This window comes from Gadus macrocephalus, chromosome 1 (assembly GCF_031168955.1).
Source record: "Gadus macrocephalus chromosome 1, ASM3116895v1".
NCBI lineage: Eukaryota > Metazoa > Chordata > Actinopteri > Gadiformes > Gadidae > Gadus > Gadus macrocephalus.
In genome coordinates, this window is record NC_082382.1 from 25,711,494 (window position 1) to 25,727,717 (window position 16,224).

At 49.1% G+C, this 16,224-nt stretch overlaps 1 protein-coding gene across 1 annotated transcript in view; it reads right to left on the bottom strand.

The window, feature by feature from the left end:
• clstn1 (calsyntenin 1) overlaps positions 1-16,224 on the bottom strand; it is a 39,936-nt gene that overhangs the window by 14,614 nt on the left and 9,098 nt on the right. Inside the window, exons 2-6 of the mRNA XM_060060439.1 lie at positions 11,234-11,356; positions 8,231-8,260; positions 6,531-6,726; positions 5,243-5,451; positions 1,722-1,871 (exon numbers count right to left, since the gene is read on the bottom strand). Coding sequence (XP_059916422.1) covers positions 1,722-1,871; positions 5,243-5,451; positions 6,531-6,726; positions 8,231-8,260; positions 11,234-11,356 — 708 coding nt within the window. The remainder of the gene's footprint in view (positions 1-1,721; positions 1,872-5,242; positions 5,452-6,530; positions 6,727-8,230; positions 8,261-11,233; positions 11,357-16,224) is intronic.

Here is a 16,224-nt window from a genome sequence, read left to right on the forward strand (position 1 = left end):
AGGGGGACAGAGGGAGAGAGAGAGAGAGAGAGATGGAGATAGGGAGAGAGAGAGAGAGTGAGAGAGATGAGACACTTCAGCAGCAAACCAACAGTTAAAGAGAGCTGCTTCACAATGCCTTTATATATTTTCCTTCAGGAGCTCTTTCTCTAACCCATGGAAACACTAAACACGGACCCTACAGCTTAAAGGTATTGAGTAACGTGTGGACAATGGCGTGCTGGGGATTCACACAGCCGCAACCCATCATCAGAGGGTGTGTAGAGGGTGTGTGTGTAGAGGGTGTGTGTAGAGGGTGTGTAGAGGGTGTGTGTATAGGGTGTGTGTAGAGGGGTGTGTACAGAGGGTGTGTGTATAGGGTGTGTGTATAGGGTGTGTGTAGAGGGTGTGTGTATAGGGTGTGTGTATAGGGTGTGTGTAGAGGGTGTGTAGAGGGTGTGTGTATAGGGTGTGTAGAGGGTGTGTGTAGAGGGTGTGTGTAGAGGGTGTGTGTAGAGGGTGTGTGCAGAGGGTGTGTGCAGAGGGTGTGTGTAGAGGGGGTGTGTAGAGGGTGTGTGTAGAGGGTGTGTGTAGAGGGTGTGTAGAGGGTGTGTGCAGAGGGTGTGTGTAGAGGGTGTGTGTATAGGGTGTGTGTAGAGGGTGTGTGTAGAGGGTGTGTGTAGGGTGTGTGTAGAGGGTGTGTGTAGAGGGTGTGTGTGTAGAGGGTGTGTGTAGAGGGTGTGTGTGTAGGGTGTGTGTAGAGGGTGTGTGTGTAGAGGGTGTGTGTAGAGGGTGTGTGTGTAGGGTGTGTGTAGAGGGTGTGTGTAGAGGGTGTGTGTAGAGGGTGTGTGTGTAGGGTGTGTGTAGAGGGTGTGTGTGTAGGGTGTGTGTAGAGGGTGTGTGTAGAGGGTGTGTGTGTAGGGTGTGTGTAGAGGGTGTGTGTAGAGGGTGTGTGTAGAGGGTGTGTGTGTAGAGGGTGTGTGTGTAGGGTGTGTGTAGAGGGTGTGTGTAGAGGGTGTGTGTAGAGGGTGTGTGTGTAGGGTGTGTGTAGAGGGTGTGTGTAGAGGGTGTGTGTAGAGGGTGTGTGTGTAGGGTGTGTGTAGAGGGTGTGTGTAGAGGGTGTGTGTAGAGGGTGTGTGTAGAGGGTGTGTGTAGAGGGTGTGTGTAGAGGGTGTGTGTAGAGGGTGAGTACAGAGGGTGTGTGTAGGGTGTGTGTAGAGGGTGTGTGTAGAGGGTGAGTACAGAGGGTGTGTGTAGAGGGTGTGTGTGTAGAGGGTGTGTGTGTAGGGTGTGTGTAGAGGGTGTGTGTAGAGGGTGTGTGTAGAGGGTGTGTGTGTGTAGGGTGTGTGTAGAGGGTGAGTACAGAGGGTGTGTGTAGGGTGTGTGTAGAGGGTGTGTGAGGAGGGTGTGTGTAGAGGGTGTGTGTAGAGGGTGTGTGTAGAGGGTGTGTGTAGAGGGTGAGTACAGAGGGTGTGTGTGTAGGGTGTGTGTAGAGGGTGTGTGTAGAGGGTGTGTGTAGAGGGTGTGTGTAGAGGGTGAGTACAGAGGGTGTGTGTAGGGTGTGTGTAGAGGGTGAGTACAGAGGGTGTGTGTAGAGGGTGTGTGTAGAGGGTGTGTGTAGAGGGTGTGTGTAGAGGGTGTGTGTAGAGGGTGAGTACAGAGGGTGTGTGTAGGGTGTGTGTAGAGGGTGTGTGAGGAGGGTGTGTGAGCAGAACGGAGGGGGGAGGGGGAGGGGGGGCTACCTGTCCAGCCGGGCTTGCAGGTGGGCTTCACGTTGATCTTGACCAGCACGTCCTCAGAGGCCCGGTTCTTCCCGCAGTCGTAGGCGGTGACGGTCAGCTTGTACATGCGCTCTTTGCCGTAGTTCAGTTTCTCCGTGTTCTTGATGTAGCCTGGGGAGGGGGGGGGGGGTGTGAGCGACGGCAGGGGGACGACGACTAGGCAGCCGTCCGCCCCACGCGGGTACGGTATTTATAACGATGCCTGCACTCTCTGCTATTATGTGACGAGAATGATATGACGGACGCCTCGGATTCTGACTGACGTTTAGACGCTCTGTCCTCGGCTGAACTAGAAGAGCTCCTCAACGCCAGAGGGGTTTCTTCTCCTCTCGCCTCCTTGTCCGTCAAAGCCCTAAAAGGCCGACTCTGCAGAGCCTGCAGACTCTACCGGCTTTGCAGGCTCTATTGGCTCTATAGGCGCTATGGACTATAGACTCTAGTCTATAGAGCCTATAGAGCTATAGGATTGGCTCTATAGACTATATAGACTCTATAGGCTCTATACGTCTAGACTCTAGATGCTCTATAGCAGGGGTGTCAAACGTACGGCCCGCGGGCCGGATCAGGCCCGCGAACGGGTTTAATCCGGCCCGCGAGATGATTTTGTGAAGTAGAAGAAAAAAAAGAAAAAAAAAGGTTTTTTTTTTTTTTTTTTTTTTTTATAAAAAACTGGAAGTCTTTGGAATGTAACGTAAAATGATCTGCTATTTTTCAATGAAGGAAACTGCTGTTCTTAATGTGTCCACTAGAAGTCGCAATAGCAATTATGTTAAGCAAGCAAACTTTATACCGGGGCTGAGCAGGGAGCAAGTATAAACAGGTAGTGCAGCTAGCCCGGAGCTACCTTGTCGTTCTGCCTTATACTTTCAACATAATGCGCTTTGGCACTCTCATTGCCCCAAAATATCTCTGTCAAAAAGACGAAAGGTGGACACAGAGTGCAGAGTTTTCCAAGAAAAATGGTCATCGTCCTTTTTATTCACGGAAGTAAATGGGAAACCTGTGTTTGGTGTGCTCACAGCATGTTTAATTTTACATAATTATGCCATATTTTTACCGGTCCGGCCCACTTGGGAATAGATTATCCTCCATGTGGCCCCTGAGCTAAAATGAGTTTGACACCCCTGCTCTATAGGCTCTATAGACTCTATTGGCTCTATTGACTCTATAGGCTCTATTGGCTCTATAGAGTATAGAGCCAATAGAGTCTATAGAGCATAGAGCCTGTATTGAGCATCTAGACCAGGGGTCTCAAACTTGCGGCCCGTGGGCCAATTGCGGCCCGCGGGACGATATTTTGTGGGCCCCTACTTGATATCAAAGTTAAGTGTTAGTGCGGCCCGCACGTTTTAATTATTATTATTATTATTTATTTATTTTATTTTTTTTGCCGAGTCGCTGCGCTTGCCCGTTGGCCTCATTTATAAAGCTTGCTGCGCACAAAAACCTTGCATAAGATGGTGAAATGTGCTAGGCCAACGGTATGGCTTCTCCCAAGTCTGTGTGCGCTGGAGATACGCCCTTTCTGTGTGTATCTCTTTCCAAACACCATGCACCTGACCGGGTTCTCTCCTGTGTGACTCCTCTGATGTATTTCGATCTTGTTTTGGGCAGGCCAAGAGGGAGAGACGTCGGAGAACCCGACACAGTCTATTCATAATATTGTAATGACCACGGAAGAGGCAGTGAATGAAGTATTGATTAGACAGCGATTTATTAGAAACCTAATAAATCGTTGGAACACGCAAGACCGGTAACCATAGCAACGCCGGTAAACAAACCTCGCGAAGCCCAATCCAGGTCTTACTGAAGGCTTTTAATGGTCAAAATATTATTAATAAATATTCGAATATATTCGAATATTAATATTAATAAACAAACTAACTTCGAATATGATTTTGGTGCAAAAGTCAAAGCCCTAACACACACACACCAACGTTTGCGGTGAAAAATGCTTCTGCACATTTCACCCCGTCTTCGCAAGGTTGTTGGGCGCAGCAAGCTTTATAAAAAAAATATATATAAAGCCCTGCATGGGCCCTGCAGGAGCTGTGTGAGAGGAAGCGCTGCCAGGTCTCTGGCAGTAAGGAGTAGGCAAGAAAAGCCATATGTTCAGAAGGACACTTCATGTTCTGAAGAAGGTTCATGTTTTAAAGTCGTTCATGTTCAAAAGAGCCATTCATGTTCAAAAAAGCATTCATGTTACAGAACTGTTAATAGTAAAGCTTGAGAAGACTGGATATTTGTACTTTTTTGTGGAAAACGATGCGGCCCAGCCTCACCCAGAATCTGCCTCCAGCGGCCCCCAGGTAAATTGAGTTTGAGACCCCTGATCTAGACGTATAGAGCCTATAGAGCCTGTAGAGCCTATAAAGCCATAGGATTGGCTCTATAGGCTCTGCAGGCTCTATACTCTAGACTCTACAGGCTCTATAGGCTCTATACTCTATAGGCTCTATAGGCTCTATACTCTATAGACTCTACAGGCTCTATACTCTATAGGCTCTATAGGCTCTATAGGCTCTATACTCTATAGACTCTACAGGCTCTATAGGCTCTATACTCTATAGGCTCTATAGACTCTATAGACTCTATAGGCTCTATACTCTATAGACTCTACAGGCTCTATAGGCTCTATACTCTATAGACTCTACAGGCTCTATAGACTCTATAGGCTCTATACTCTATAGGCTCTATACTCTATAGACTACAGGCTCTATAGGCGCTATACTCTATAGGCTCTATAGACTCTATAGGCTCTATAGGCTCTATACTCTATAGACTCTACAGGCTCTATAGGCTCTATACTCTATAGGCTCTATAGGCTTTATACTCTATAGGCTCTATACTCTATAGGCTCTATACTCTATAGGCTCTATAGACTCTATAGACTCTACAGGCTCTATAGACTCTACAGGCTCTGCAGGCTCTATACTCTATAGACTCTACAGGCTCTATAGACTCTATAGGCTCTATACTCTATAGGCTCTATGGGCTCTATACTCTATAGACTCTACAGGCTCTATACTCTATAGACTCTATAGGCTCTATACTCTATAGACTCTACAGGCTCTATAGGCTCTATACTCTATAGGCTCTATACTCTATAGGCTCTATACTCTATAGGCTCTATACTCTATAGGCTCTATACTCTATAGGCTCTATAGACTCTATAGACTCTACAGGCTCTATAGACTCTACAGGCTCTATAGGCTCTGCAGGCTCTGCAGGCTCTTTGGTTCTTCCGACAGTCCTCTGGTTTAATATTTAACGGGGGGGGGGGGGGGGGGGGGGGTTCAGAGGATCTGCATGCAGCACGGCTCTCAAGGTGACCCCCCCCCCTCCTTCCCGCCTCAGACGCCTCTCTGAATCCTGATCAGGGCTCCTGCTGCCCCCCTGATTACAGCGATCAATACCCGCCGAAACCCGAGACCAGCGCTAAATATACAACTAGGACCCGGGGGGGAGGGGGGGGGACCCACCGTCCTTGTCGACGGTGAAGGGCACCTCGGGAGTCACGATGTCGTAGCTGCAGATCTGGCTGAACTGGAAGGAGCAGTCGGCGTCCACGGCCTCCACCCGCAGGATGCTGTCGTACTGCTTGCCCTCCATCACCGTGGCCTTGTAGGACTTCTCCTTGAACACGGGCGCGTACTCGTTGATGTCGTTCACCTGGATGTGGACGGTGGCCCTGAGGGGGGGGGGGGGGGGGGGCAGATGTGTTATCTGGGTCATGTGACGTGGGGGGGGGGGGCAGATGTGTTATCGGGGTCATGTGACGTGGGGGGGGGGGGGCAGATGTGTTATCGGGGTCATGTGACGTGGGGGGGAGGGGGGGCAGATGTGTTATCGGGGTCATGTGACGTGGGGGGGGGGGGGGGGGGGGGGCAGATGTGTTATCGGGGTCATGTGACGTGGGTGCGTGGCTGTTAGCTTTGTAGCCACGACGGGAGGAGGTATTCTGGGAGGCTAAAAGGAATCTGCAGGATTATTATTATCATCAACTCCATAAATGTCTCAGTCACCGTACGTATATCATACAAGGTTGCATGCAAAAATAGATTTGAATTACACAAATGGAAATTTGAGGATTGACTTGATCCACTCCTTTTGCCTGCGCTGCAGATAAAACATCTCTCCCTCTTAACTCACTCCATCTAATTACCTATACCGCAAATACAATTAATCCAACAACTTTGAGTTGGCAGGATTTTATCTCCAAACCCCTTGAAGGCTGCGCCGGCAGACTGCGTCTGATCAGTGTAATGGACCGCAGAGCCCAGCTATAACTAGAAGGTTCCCTAGACTGCTTTTGTCTGCCAAAATACAAAGCAAGTCAGGGTTTGGTACTTTATTACTGAATACAAAGTATAAATAAGGACTCCTTTTTATACTTTACTTTCTATCTTTGGGGGGCGATGACATTGTGGGGTAGAATACATAATGCCATTACATGAGTTCACCGGCCTAGAATTGGATTTAGAACTTAACTTTTAACTTTATAATTTAATTATTATTCTTTGAATAATCATTTGTGTATATTGCATCATTATTATAAGTTTATATTACTTGCATTGACACACAACTATCTTCACAGAAATATGTGAAGATAGTGTGTTTGTTTATGTGCTTGTATGTCTTAGGCTGTAGTGTTGTGTGTGATGCGCGCATGTTTGTGTGTACATGAGTGCATGCAGGTGTCTGTGTGCGTGTGCGTGTGCGTGCGTGCGATTTATCCTGTATCTCTACGGGGTTAGGGCGGGGACTCACTTGTGGGACTTCTTCATGTTGGCTCCGTCAGGGCCCTCTCCACAGTCGTAGGCCTGCAGGGTGAAGGTGTGCTCCTTCTGCAGCTCGCAGTCCAGCGGGCCCTTGGCGCGGATCACCCCCTCGCCCGTGGACTTGTCCAGCACCACGGCCTCGAAGGGCACGTTCTGCCCGTGGATCCTGAAGCCGCAGATCTCGCCTGAACAAGGTCAAGAGGTCAAAGGAGTATTGGCTGAGAAAAGTTTTGCAAAACCGACCGACGGTTGAACCGTTATTACATCCAAAAGTAACACGGAAACGGAAAAGAAAAAAGGATCTTATCAGCAAACGGCAACTTCACGCAGACAAAATAAAGATCAGCCAAAGAGCTTTGGCAGCCAGGGGTGTTGCACATTGGGGGGGCGGGTGGTGTCTGTGGAGGAAGCCAAAAGCCCTGTACGGGGATCGGGGCGGGGGGGGGGACAATTAGTTACATAGATGGCTTAGTGTCTTTCCAGGCCACTTGGCATCCAGTCATGCAGGTAAAAAACACCCCAAAAGATAACATGGACAGGCATTAGACAGGAGAACTGGTAAGATAAACCCTGAAGCAAACCCAGAAACTGGGCGTGATACTAACACTGCTAAATTAAAGGGTACAAAGACGTACTACTAATTGCAGATGCAAACTATCTCCAAAAAAAATTAAAAAAATTAATAAAACATTACAAAAATAGTGGACTGGGTGTTATTACGGTGATCAGACTCCATTTCAGACAAAGTCACTTAAGACTAATAAAAAGAAAAGTCTAGAAGATAAAAGATTAACAAAAGTTTCACTTCAACATCATATTCAGGTAAATTGCAAATTTAGCCTCTCACTTCCCAAGTGTCTAAGCAATGAGAAGAAAGTCTAATCGTCAAAAGAATCAAATCAGTACAACAGCAGTGGTCAAAACAAGGAACATATACCCACTGGATGAGAACTGGGGTTAGAAATATCACCTGGCTTGACATCCACAGAAAGTGACGACTGCAGCCATGCTATGGTGTAGATTAGTGGTGGCGCATAAGCTAAAGACTTCCACTACGGCAAAGATGCATGAGGCAAAAATAAAAACACTTTGCAGCAGAGAGAGTTTGCATTAGTTAACAATCTCAGCAGCTATTAATTCAAGGTAAAGACCAGGAGGGGAGCTTATGACAGTTATCTCTTTTGCACAGCAGCATTAGCTTAGGGAAAGAGAAAAACACCCCCGAAAGAGCGATATGCTTCATCGTCTTTGATGCTATTTTTTTTATGCCAATTCAAGTTCCAATTGCTTCTGTTGTAGTTTGGTTTGGGCATCCATTTTAGATCCGGATCAGAAACTGCGGTCAATAAGCAGCTTTTGGGTTCACTGTTTGAACAGCTGAAAAACTGTTAGGGTCTGCAAACTGCAATGGATGTCTCATGCACAGATATTTCTCATCCCCCAACCCCCAAAACAACACACTTTTCATCCAGTGATGGAAACTTTTCAAATGGTGAGAAAACAAAAACTTAACGCAAAGAGATTTATAAAAAGTAACCAAATGGGAGAAGGGGAATCAAAAGAGCATGACAGGAGAAGTAGTAGTTGTTGAAGTCGTGTGAAGTGAGGGTGCTCTTTATTTAACGTTAGTGGGTTAATAATCAAGAAAAGGAAACTGAGCACAAGCCAGAAGAAAGAACCTATCATCACCTTCTTTGGTGAGGGTCACCTCAAAACTCTCTACAAGGACAGAGAGAAGATAGAGCGGGATCAGGCAGAGGGAAGGAAGAGGTTCAGAGGTTATACACAGAGGATCAGAGGACAGATACATACAGAGGTAATGCACAGGACATTGACACATCATCATCATCATCATCATCCTCATCATCGGGAGAAGGGAGAAGGGTAGAGAAGAACATTATGAGCACATGAAGCCATACAAACCAGAAGAGGCTGAGCAAGGGTTCAAAACATCACACAAAATGCCAATCATGTTGCGGCTAGTTTGGATTTAAGGAACTTAGACAAGATGGGCCCTCACTTCTGAATCCTACAAGGGCCGTCTGCTAATGCTTTACACCAAGGAATGGTTATCTTGCATTGGATAACAAAGATATATTATCAATGCGAGGCACCTTGAATAATGAATACGTTATCGGGGACAAAACAATAAGCAACCGGACTCCATTTTCCCGTGCGCCCGTTCTGCCCGGCTGTTCAGCCTCGTGGGGGCTGGAGCCCTGGGTTTGGTTTTCACCGAGACAATTACAAATGGATTTCCCCATTAGTGTCGGGACCAGTCATGCAGCGGAAACTTTGGGCCCCCTCTCCCATCCCTCCCCCTCCCCTCTCCTCTCCTCCCCCCTCTCCTCTTTCTCCCCCCTCTCTCTCCCTCTCTCCCCCTCTCTCCCCTGACCGTCCATGGCCCTCCCCCTCCCCTCCCCTCCCCTCTCCTCTCCTCCCCCCTCTCTCCCCCTCTCTCCCCTGACCGTCCATGGCCCTCCCCCTCCCCTCTCCTCCTCCCTCTCTCCCCCTCTCTCCCCTGACCGTCCATGGCCCTCCCAGCGCTAATGACCAGCTCTCACAAGCGTTTGGGGAGTTCAGACGTGTTTTAATGGGTCTGTCGCCCGGTTCTCCCACACTAACCCCGCTGCCCGTCCTCCGTCTCCAGCCCCCCCCCCCCCCCCCCACATCACACAGGACCACGGCTGTCGTCGGGCAGTGTTCAGCGGCACAATGTGTGGTGAACGATTACAGTGCATGGTGAAATAGCAGGTAGCAGTTTAAACATCGTGAGCAGTGGCCAATCTCCTGCTCAGGATTTTCAACAATCAAATAGCGCTGGGTCGGAACTGGCTGATACCAGCCACCAGAGTATTATGGGATTCGTGTGCCAGATCACGAGAAAGTGTGAATCTAATTTAAAACGGTCCAGTCGCCCCATCATGTTCAGTGGACCGGCTCCGTCAGACAAACTAAAAGCGGCTCTGCACTAAAGCTAAACCGGCTCCTGGTCCAGCGGCCTGAGCCTGCTCAGAGCGCCAGTCAGCTCGCAGCCCGCTCAGCTCTGAGTGAGGACCGTGTTTGTTGGCACGGCGATAATGGCCGCCGGTCGGGGGTTGGCAGGAGGCAGCCTGCCCCGCTACGGCCGTCTGAAGCCAGATCGCCCGGTGCTCCTTTGAAGGGCCCGGGGTTGCAGGGGACACCATGTCCACTCGCAAAGCCCCCCGCCCATCAAAGGGAGCGAGCCCCCCCCCACCGCCACACGGCTGAAAGGAGAAGGGGCACTGAGCCGCTTTAAACTCTAATTTACTGTGAAAGGAAACCAAAATCATGCACTGAAAGGACACAGTGTTTGATGGAGCCTCTGTTTCTCCACTGCGTGTCGTCTGTGTAAGTGCTGCCCCTCATATTATCGTTGGCGTGTTTAGCTCGCCTCGCCATCGATCCAGACACGTTGTTGTTGTTTTTTATATATAACTTTTCATAACCTTTTTACAATAGTCCCATCAAAGCCGGTGATATTAATTTGGGGCGTTCAATATATCTCTTGACATCTTGGCTTTAGCTATATTTCTAAGATATTACCAATCAGTGTTTAAAGGATAGCCAGTTGGCGGATTTCTGAAGACTGTCTGGGGTAATGTGTGGTCATCTCCTCACTGTAGGCCGTACCATGGGGGGTGTGGGCAGGAAAGGGCAGACTAGGGAAGGATCACAGAACCGGGAGATGGGGTGAAGGGGAAATAATCCCCTGTGGCCGCGGTTCTCTGAAACTTGGCCAAAGTCAATGCCGGTGTGATTAACAACTTCAGGGTCCAACTCGGCTCTGGCACAAAGACCCTCTAATGAGGCTCTGAGAAGGAGGAATAAGATTAAAGGGAGCTGGGATTGATCTGCATATCAAAAGGGGCGATCTGCGCGCCAGCTGTATACAGCGCTGTGTTCAACATCCAGGCTGATGTACAAGAAGCCTTTTAATGGGAAACCCAGAACTGGAGGAAATAAACGAGTGTTTGAATTTTCCTATATCTTATTGAAGTTAAGTTTAATATCAATGTTTAATATACTCAGATGACTCACCGTCTCCGATGAGTCTAACATCAATACGAAGTAAACAAATACAAAACTGGCCAAGCAAAGTATTTCTGTGTTCTTGACACAGAAAAAAACGCATACTAATAAGTGATAACTATAAATAATGTATTCCCAGCGAGGGGAACTGGGCCGTGCTGGTGAGTTGGGGCCTTTATGTTTCCCAACTGGCTGAGGATGAAGGGTGAGAGAGCCGGAGGCCGGGTTGAGGCCTGAGGCCGTGATGAGGCCTGAGGCCCTGATGAGGCCTGATGAGGCCTGAGGCCGTGATGAGGCCTGATGAGGCCTGATGAGGCCTGAGGCCGTGATGAGGCCGTGATGAGGCCTGAGGCCCTGATGTGGCCTGAGGCCCTGATGAGGCCTGAGGCCCTGATGAGGCCTGAGGCCCTGATGAGGCCTGAGGCCCTGATGAGGCCTGAGGCCTGATGAGGCCTGAGGACGTGATGAGGCCCTGATGAGGCCTGAGGCCTGATGAGGCCTGAGGCCGTGATGAGGCCCTGATGAGGCCTGAGGACGTGATGAGGCCCTGATGAGGCCTGAGGCCTGATGAGGCCTGAGGACTGATGAGGCCTGAGGCCCTGATGAGGCCTGAGGACGTGGCGCCGGCGGCTCCCTCACCTGCGTAGCGCAGCGGTGCGTCCTTGTCCAGGGCGATGAGGGGCGGGTCCAGCAGCACTTTGTCGTCGTTCTCCGTCACGATGCCGTGGTACGTCGTCTCGATCCATGGTTTGTGCTTGTTCACTGCAGGGGGGAGAGAAGGGCGCTCATTAGCGGTGATTAGACGGTACCTCGTCGGGGAAGGCCTGTGACGGATGGACGGGTCCGACTGACCTCGGTGGTGAAAGACATTTTGGACATCACTCCCTGCAGTAACATTCAAACCGGCCATAACCGGCCATCGATCAGCGGCCGCTGCCCTTGTCAATGCCGTACCACCTCCTGATAATAGCTGGTTAAAACCCAAGGGCGTTCAGATGTCCCCTTTCCTGCGACAAACTGCTACACACAGGCTTCAGATGAGACAGCAGCCGGAGAAACGGTGTTCGCAGGTGGACAGAAACGATGACAGCATGCGGTCTGTGGTATTGGAGAACACGATCTGAACACTAAAAAGACACAGTTCCTATTCTGCATCACTGCACAGCTGTAAACGCTGCCATGCCTGCGTGTAGATTCATGTGAGACCCAAAGTCATGCAGCCGTACACCCTGAAGAACCTGCAAAGCTGCAACTCCTGCTTCCTCAACAGATACAGAAGCCCGCCTCCATCAGAGATGGATTATTACCATGGCGACGGCGCCAGCTGTGCCAGGTACTGTAATGTTCCCGGATACGAGAACAGCTGAGCCCACGCGTTACACAACCGGCTCTGACAGCGCCCTCGTCGGCATGACGACGAATTTGGCTCATCATGGCCGCTTTGACTTCGGACCCCTGAACGAGACGAAGCGGCATCATCACCCCCATCACCCTGCGGCCCCCCCCCCCCCCCTCCCCCCCCTCCCCCCGTCACCGTGGGAGCCTCCTCCATCGCCATGTCAACGGGCAGCCCGGCCCGTCGGCCTAACGATGATGCTGTGTGAGGCGGACAGGCTGCTGTGCGGGCTGCTGAGCAGGCTGCTGAGCAGGCTGCTGAGCAGGCTGCTGAGCGGGCTGCTGAGCGGGCTGCTGAGCAGGCTGCTGAGCGGAGGCTGCTGGGCCAATCAGGTGCATGTCCTCACCCGTGGAGTGATGGACAGCGTGGAAGAACAACGCTCTGCGTTAATATCACAGGGGCTGCACCTTGGACTGACCTACCGACCTCCTGATACGTTATAAACGTATTATTAGAATTACAAAGTTAGCATAGTAAATGGACATCAGCCTGATGAGAGTCCTTATTTGCTTAAGAGTCATTATTTGTATTCATAACAATATTATTAATCATGCGTATTATCTGTGTATAAAGAGTTTTAATATTAGCATATGAAACAGTCAGAACATCTACGCATCTGAGCAGGACAAAGCATTGTTGCCTTGGATTGCTTCATTGGGGGAGATCTGTAAAACATTGAATGAAATGTAATTATAAACCTTAAACTAGCTTTTCTGAACATTGACATTAAGCACAACTGCAGGGCTATTACAGTTCTCTAATGCGATAGCAGTAAATACATGATGACAAGAGGTTCTCTTTATTAAAAGAGTAAAAATGCTGTCAGCCAAATCCAATTTCTGCAAAACATATTAGTGCTTTGATAGGCGCTGCATAATTCAGAGAATGATTGAGTTAAACAATTATTGAGCCCTTTGCAATGAACCACATTAACTGAATAAAACGATAATTTGTCCCGTTGCCAGCCAGAGTCCAGACCGTCAAGGCTGCTCTTGATTTTGAAACTACAACATGAGGCTTGAGGAATCGTTAATGATTTGCATTAGGATTTGTGCACAGATTTCAATCATCTCCAGTTGCAATTACACAGTCTGGCACCTCTGAAGAACCTGTCTACCGCCTATCTCACATGGCTATGAAGTGAACACACGATGAGAACGTGATACCATCTCAACACCATTAAAGTGCTCTAGATTACAAGGCGACAGCAGCCGATGGCCACAGTTAAAACGACAGGCTACAGTGCCTTAGAACTTCAGAAGGTCAATCTTCTTTCTATGAAAATCGAGTTAAACGGTTCCCGCAGTACCAATGGGAAGGATTCATTCAATTTGCCCGTGAAATCTGAGTGCTCCGGTTGTTTCTAGAGAGGTCCAGACACTAATCTGCCTCAGCCTCTATAGGTTCGCCGGGCCACACGCTCCGGACAGCCCCATTGGTTCTGGGTGTTGTGACAACCTATTGAACCCACACCACCGTGGGCGCTGCCTAGCAAAGCCCCGTCTCTCTGGCAGGATGGCAGTTCCTGTTAGAACCATAGTGTAACATTTGTAAATGTCACCAGCGTGATTCGTAGTAAAAAGGTCAGATATGACTCATTTGCGGTATTGTTGAGACAGATGTGCCAGTCAGGGCCTTGTTGGGGGTCACCATAGTGACAGGCATTGCGGGGGAATGGGGAACTAGACTAATGTACATCCACAGGAACACTCTGAGGTATGTTCCCATTACCGGACTGTCTCGCGGATAAATGGGACGCGCTTCAGCGGAGAGCTAAGAGCTACACACACCCAGACAGAACAGAACAGAACAGATGACCTGAGGAGTGGATGACTGCGGAGGATTCTCTTTAACAGACCCAGGCCAGTCTGGCTCACAGACTCCAACTGTGAAATGTCAAGCAAGCACAATGGAGTCCAATGCGTGAAAAACGCACATCAATTGTGTGAAATTACCAACAAGGGCCTTGACAGAAGGCTTCATCCTCCCTCCACGGGGAGGGCAACTTCTGTTCTGGTGAAGTGATGCTGAGAAGCCATGGAAACAAAGATAGGCTACACAAAATGCTATTTTAGCTATAACATGATGGTATAACTTAAGAGAGAATCTGAATACGAGGATAGCAGAGGCTATTGCACAAATAACTCCATTATAGCTCCATTATAGTCCAACTGGTTAGTCCTCAAAGGTGCAATAAGCTTGGGTGTGAAGGTGGGTTGGTGATTAGGCGAGGAGGGGAGCTTTGAAGTAGCTGATCAATTCCAGAAGAGCGCTGCCCTGCCCCAGCTTTGGGGTTATTAAACGGGTTGGCACAATGCCAGCTCCTTCCTTCTGCTTTAGATGAAACATGTAATCACCCATGCAGCCAAAATACCAGCGTTATTAGAAGCAAGAGAGACCCGGCCTTCCACTCCTTTGAAGCCTCTGGCAGAGGGGGCCGTCGTCCTCAGGTAAAGGAACACCTGGATGTCAACAGTATGCTGGATTAAAGACCACAGCATCAGCATTTACTGATTTGTCTCCCTACACACAGAATCTGTGTGTAGGGAGTTGAAAACAACCGTTTTAATTTGATGTGTGGATGGGCAAGAAGCCTATTCCTTCAAACGCTTTCTCACTTTTCTTGACAGACAGAAAACTTTGGATACAGAAACAACATTTCTACATGCATCCAGCGGTGTGTGTTCATGGACTGACTCTCTTCTAGGTCTGCCTGGTGTTCAGCCTCAGAAGTGTAAAGTAAAGTGATGTTTGTTTCTGAATTCAGTAATAACAGCCAACAGTGAGTGGGATTATCTCTGTTCGCCCCCGGGCGGCTACCAAACCAGTTTGACTCCAACACGTCGTTGTTTTGTACTGTGGGGCTTAATGAGGGTTATGGACACTATTTAACTGAAACCCTCTAAACAAAGAGCAGCTTTGGTGGACCCCCAGAAACACAGTCTGACAGCAGGAGTTGGACCCCCAGAAACACAGTCTGACAGCAGGAGTTGGACCCCCAGAAACACAGTCTGACAGCAGGAGTTGGACCCCCAGAAACACAGTCCGACAGCAGGAGTTGGACCCCCAGAAACACAGTCCGACAGCAGGAGTTGGACCCCCAGAAACACAGTCCGACAGCAGGAGTTGTGGCATACTGATGAGAAACAGGCTGTCAGTCCGCCTTACGTTAAGGCCTTCCAGATTACCCCCCAAAAAAAGATACAAAGTCCAACTTTTTATCAGAGCTTTTCGTTTCAATATTGAAAATCCTCAAGACCAAACATGTGGCCTTCAGATAGAGGAAGGGAGGCAGCCAATCAGGATGGCGCGTGCGGCAGCAGATGGCAGGCCCTTGAGCTAGCAGCAGCACGGTATACAGGAACGCAGCGCAATCCTGTTACACAGTACGCTAAACTACCGACACCTAATCCCTTAACGGGATGCTCCCTTTTTATCGACTCGCCAGGTCGCAGGACACGAGAAATGGAAGCGGTGTGAAATAATCCTGGGAGTCGGGCCGATGCTGTCTTTGATCGTGGTTCACGGTGTCCATTAGGGGTGCAAATAACAAGCACAGATTGGATCATCGTCCTCCTCAACCCATCCCCCAACAGTTATGATTCATAAACTCTTGTAAATCCATGAAGATATCCCAGATTATACGAATGCAAATAGGATATGGCCGAGCCACAGCCCCCCAGGGAGGCAGCGGCGGGCCCCAGCGACCACAGACTAGCAGTGGAACGGTGCTCAGACCAGGAGGTCAGCTCGTCCTGGCCTAGGAGGAGCTCCAGCGCTCCGCTAGCTCAGCTAACCAGAGCGTCGCCCTGCCATGGAGCTGGCCCTCTGCCGTCCTGCCCACGCCTGTTCTGGCTCGCCGCCTCGGAGACAGGGCGCTTTACCATCTGATGTGCACCTAAACAATTTCGGTCTCTGTGCAATAAAATGATTATGACAAGGCGAGGGTAATTCAGATTGTGTAATTGAGTGTAATTGATATGTAGAAATGATTAGGACACAAGATAGAACGAAAAAGGCAGTCTTGTTTTTGTGAAAAGGTTAAGGCAGCATAGGTTTAAATAAATAAATCCAATATGAAATATGATTTTCAGATGTTATAGGGGGGATCGTTGTAAGATGCTCACATCACGATGCATGGAAAAATTCAGAAAGTATCGGATTGTCATTACTACTATTGAGCAGTAATAAAAAGCCCGTTTACCGGTATGATTACATTAAAATATGCAATCAA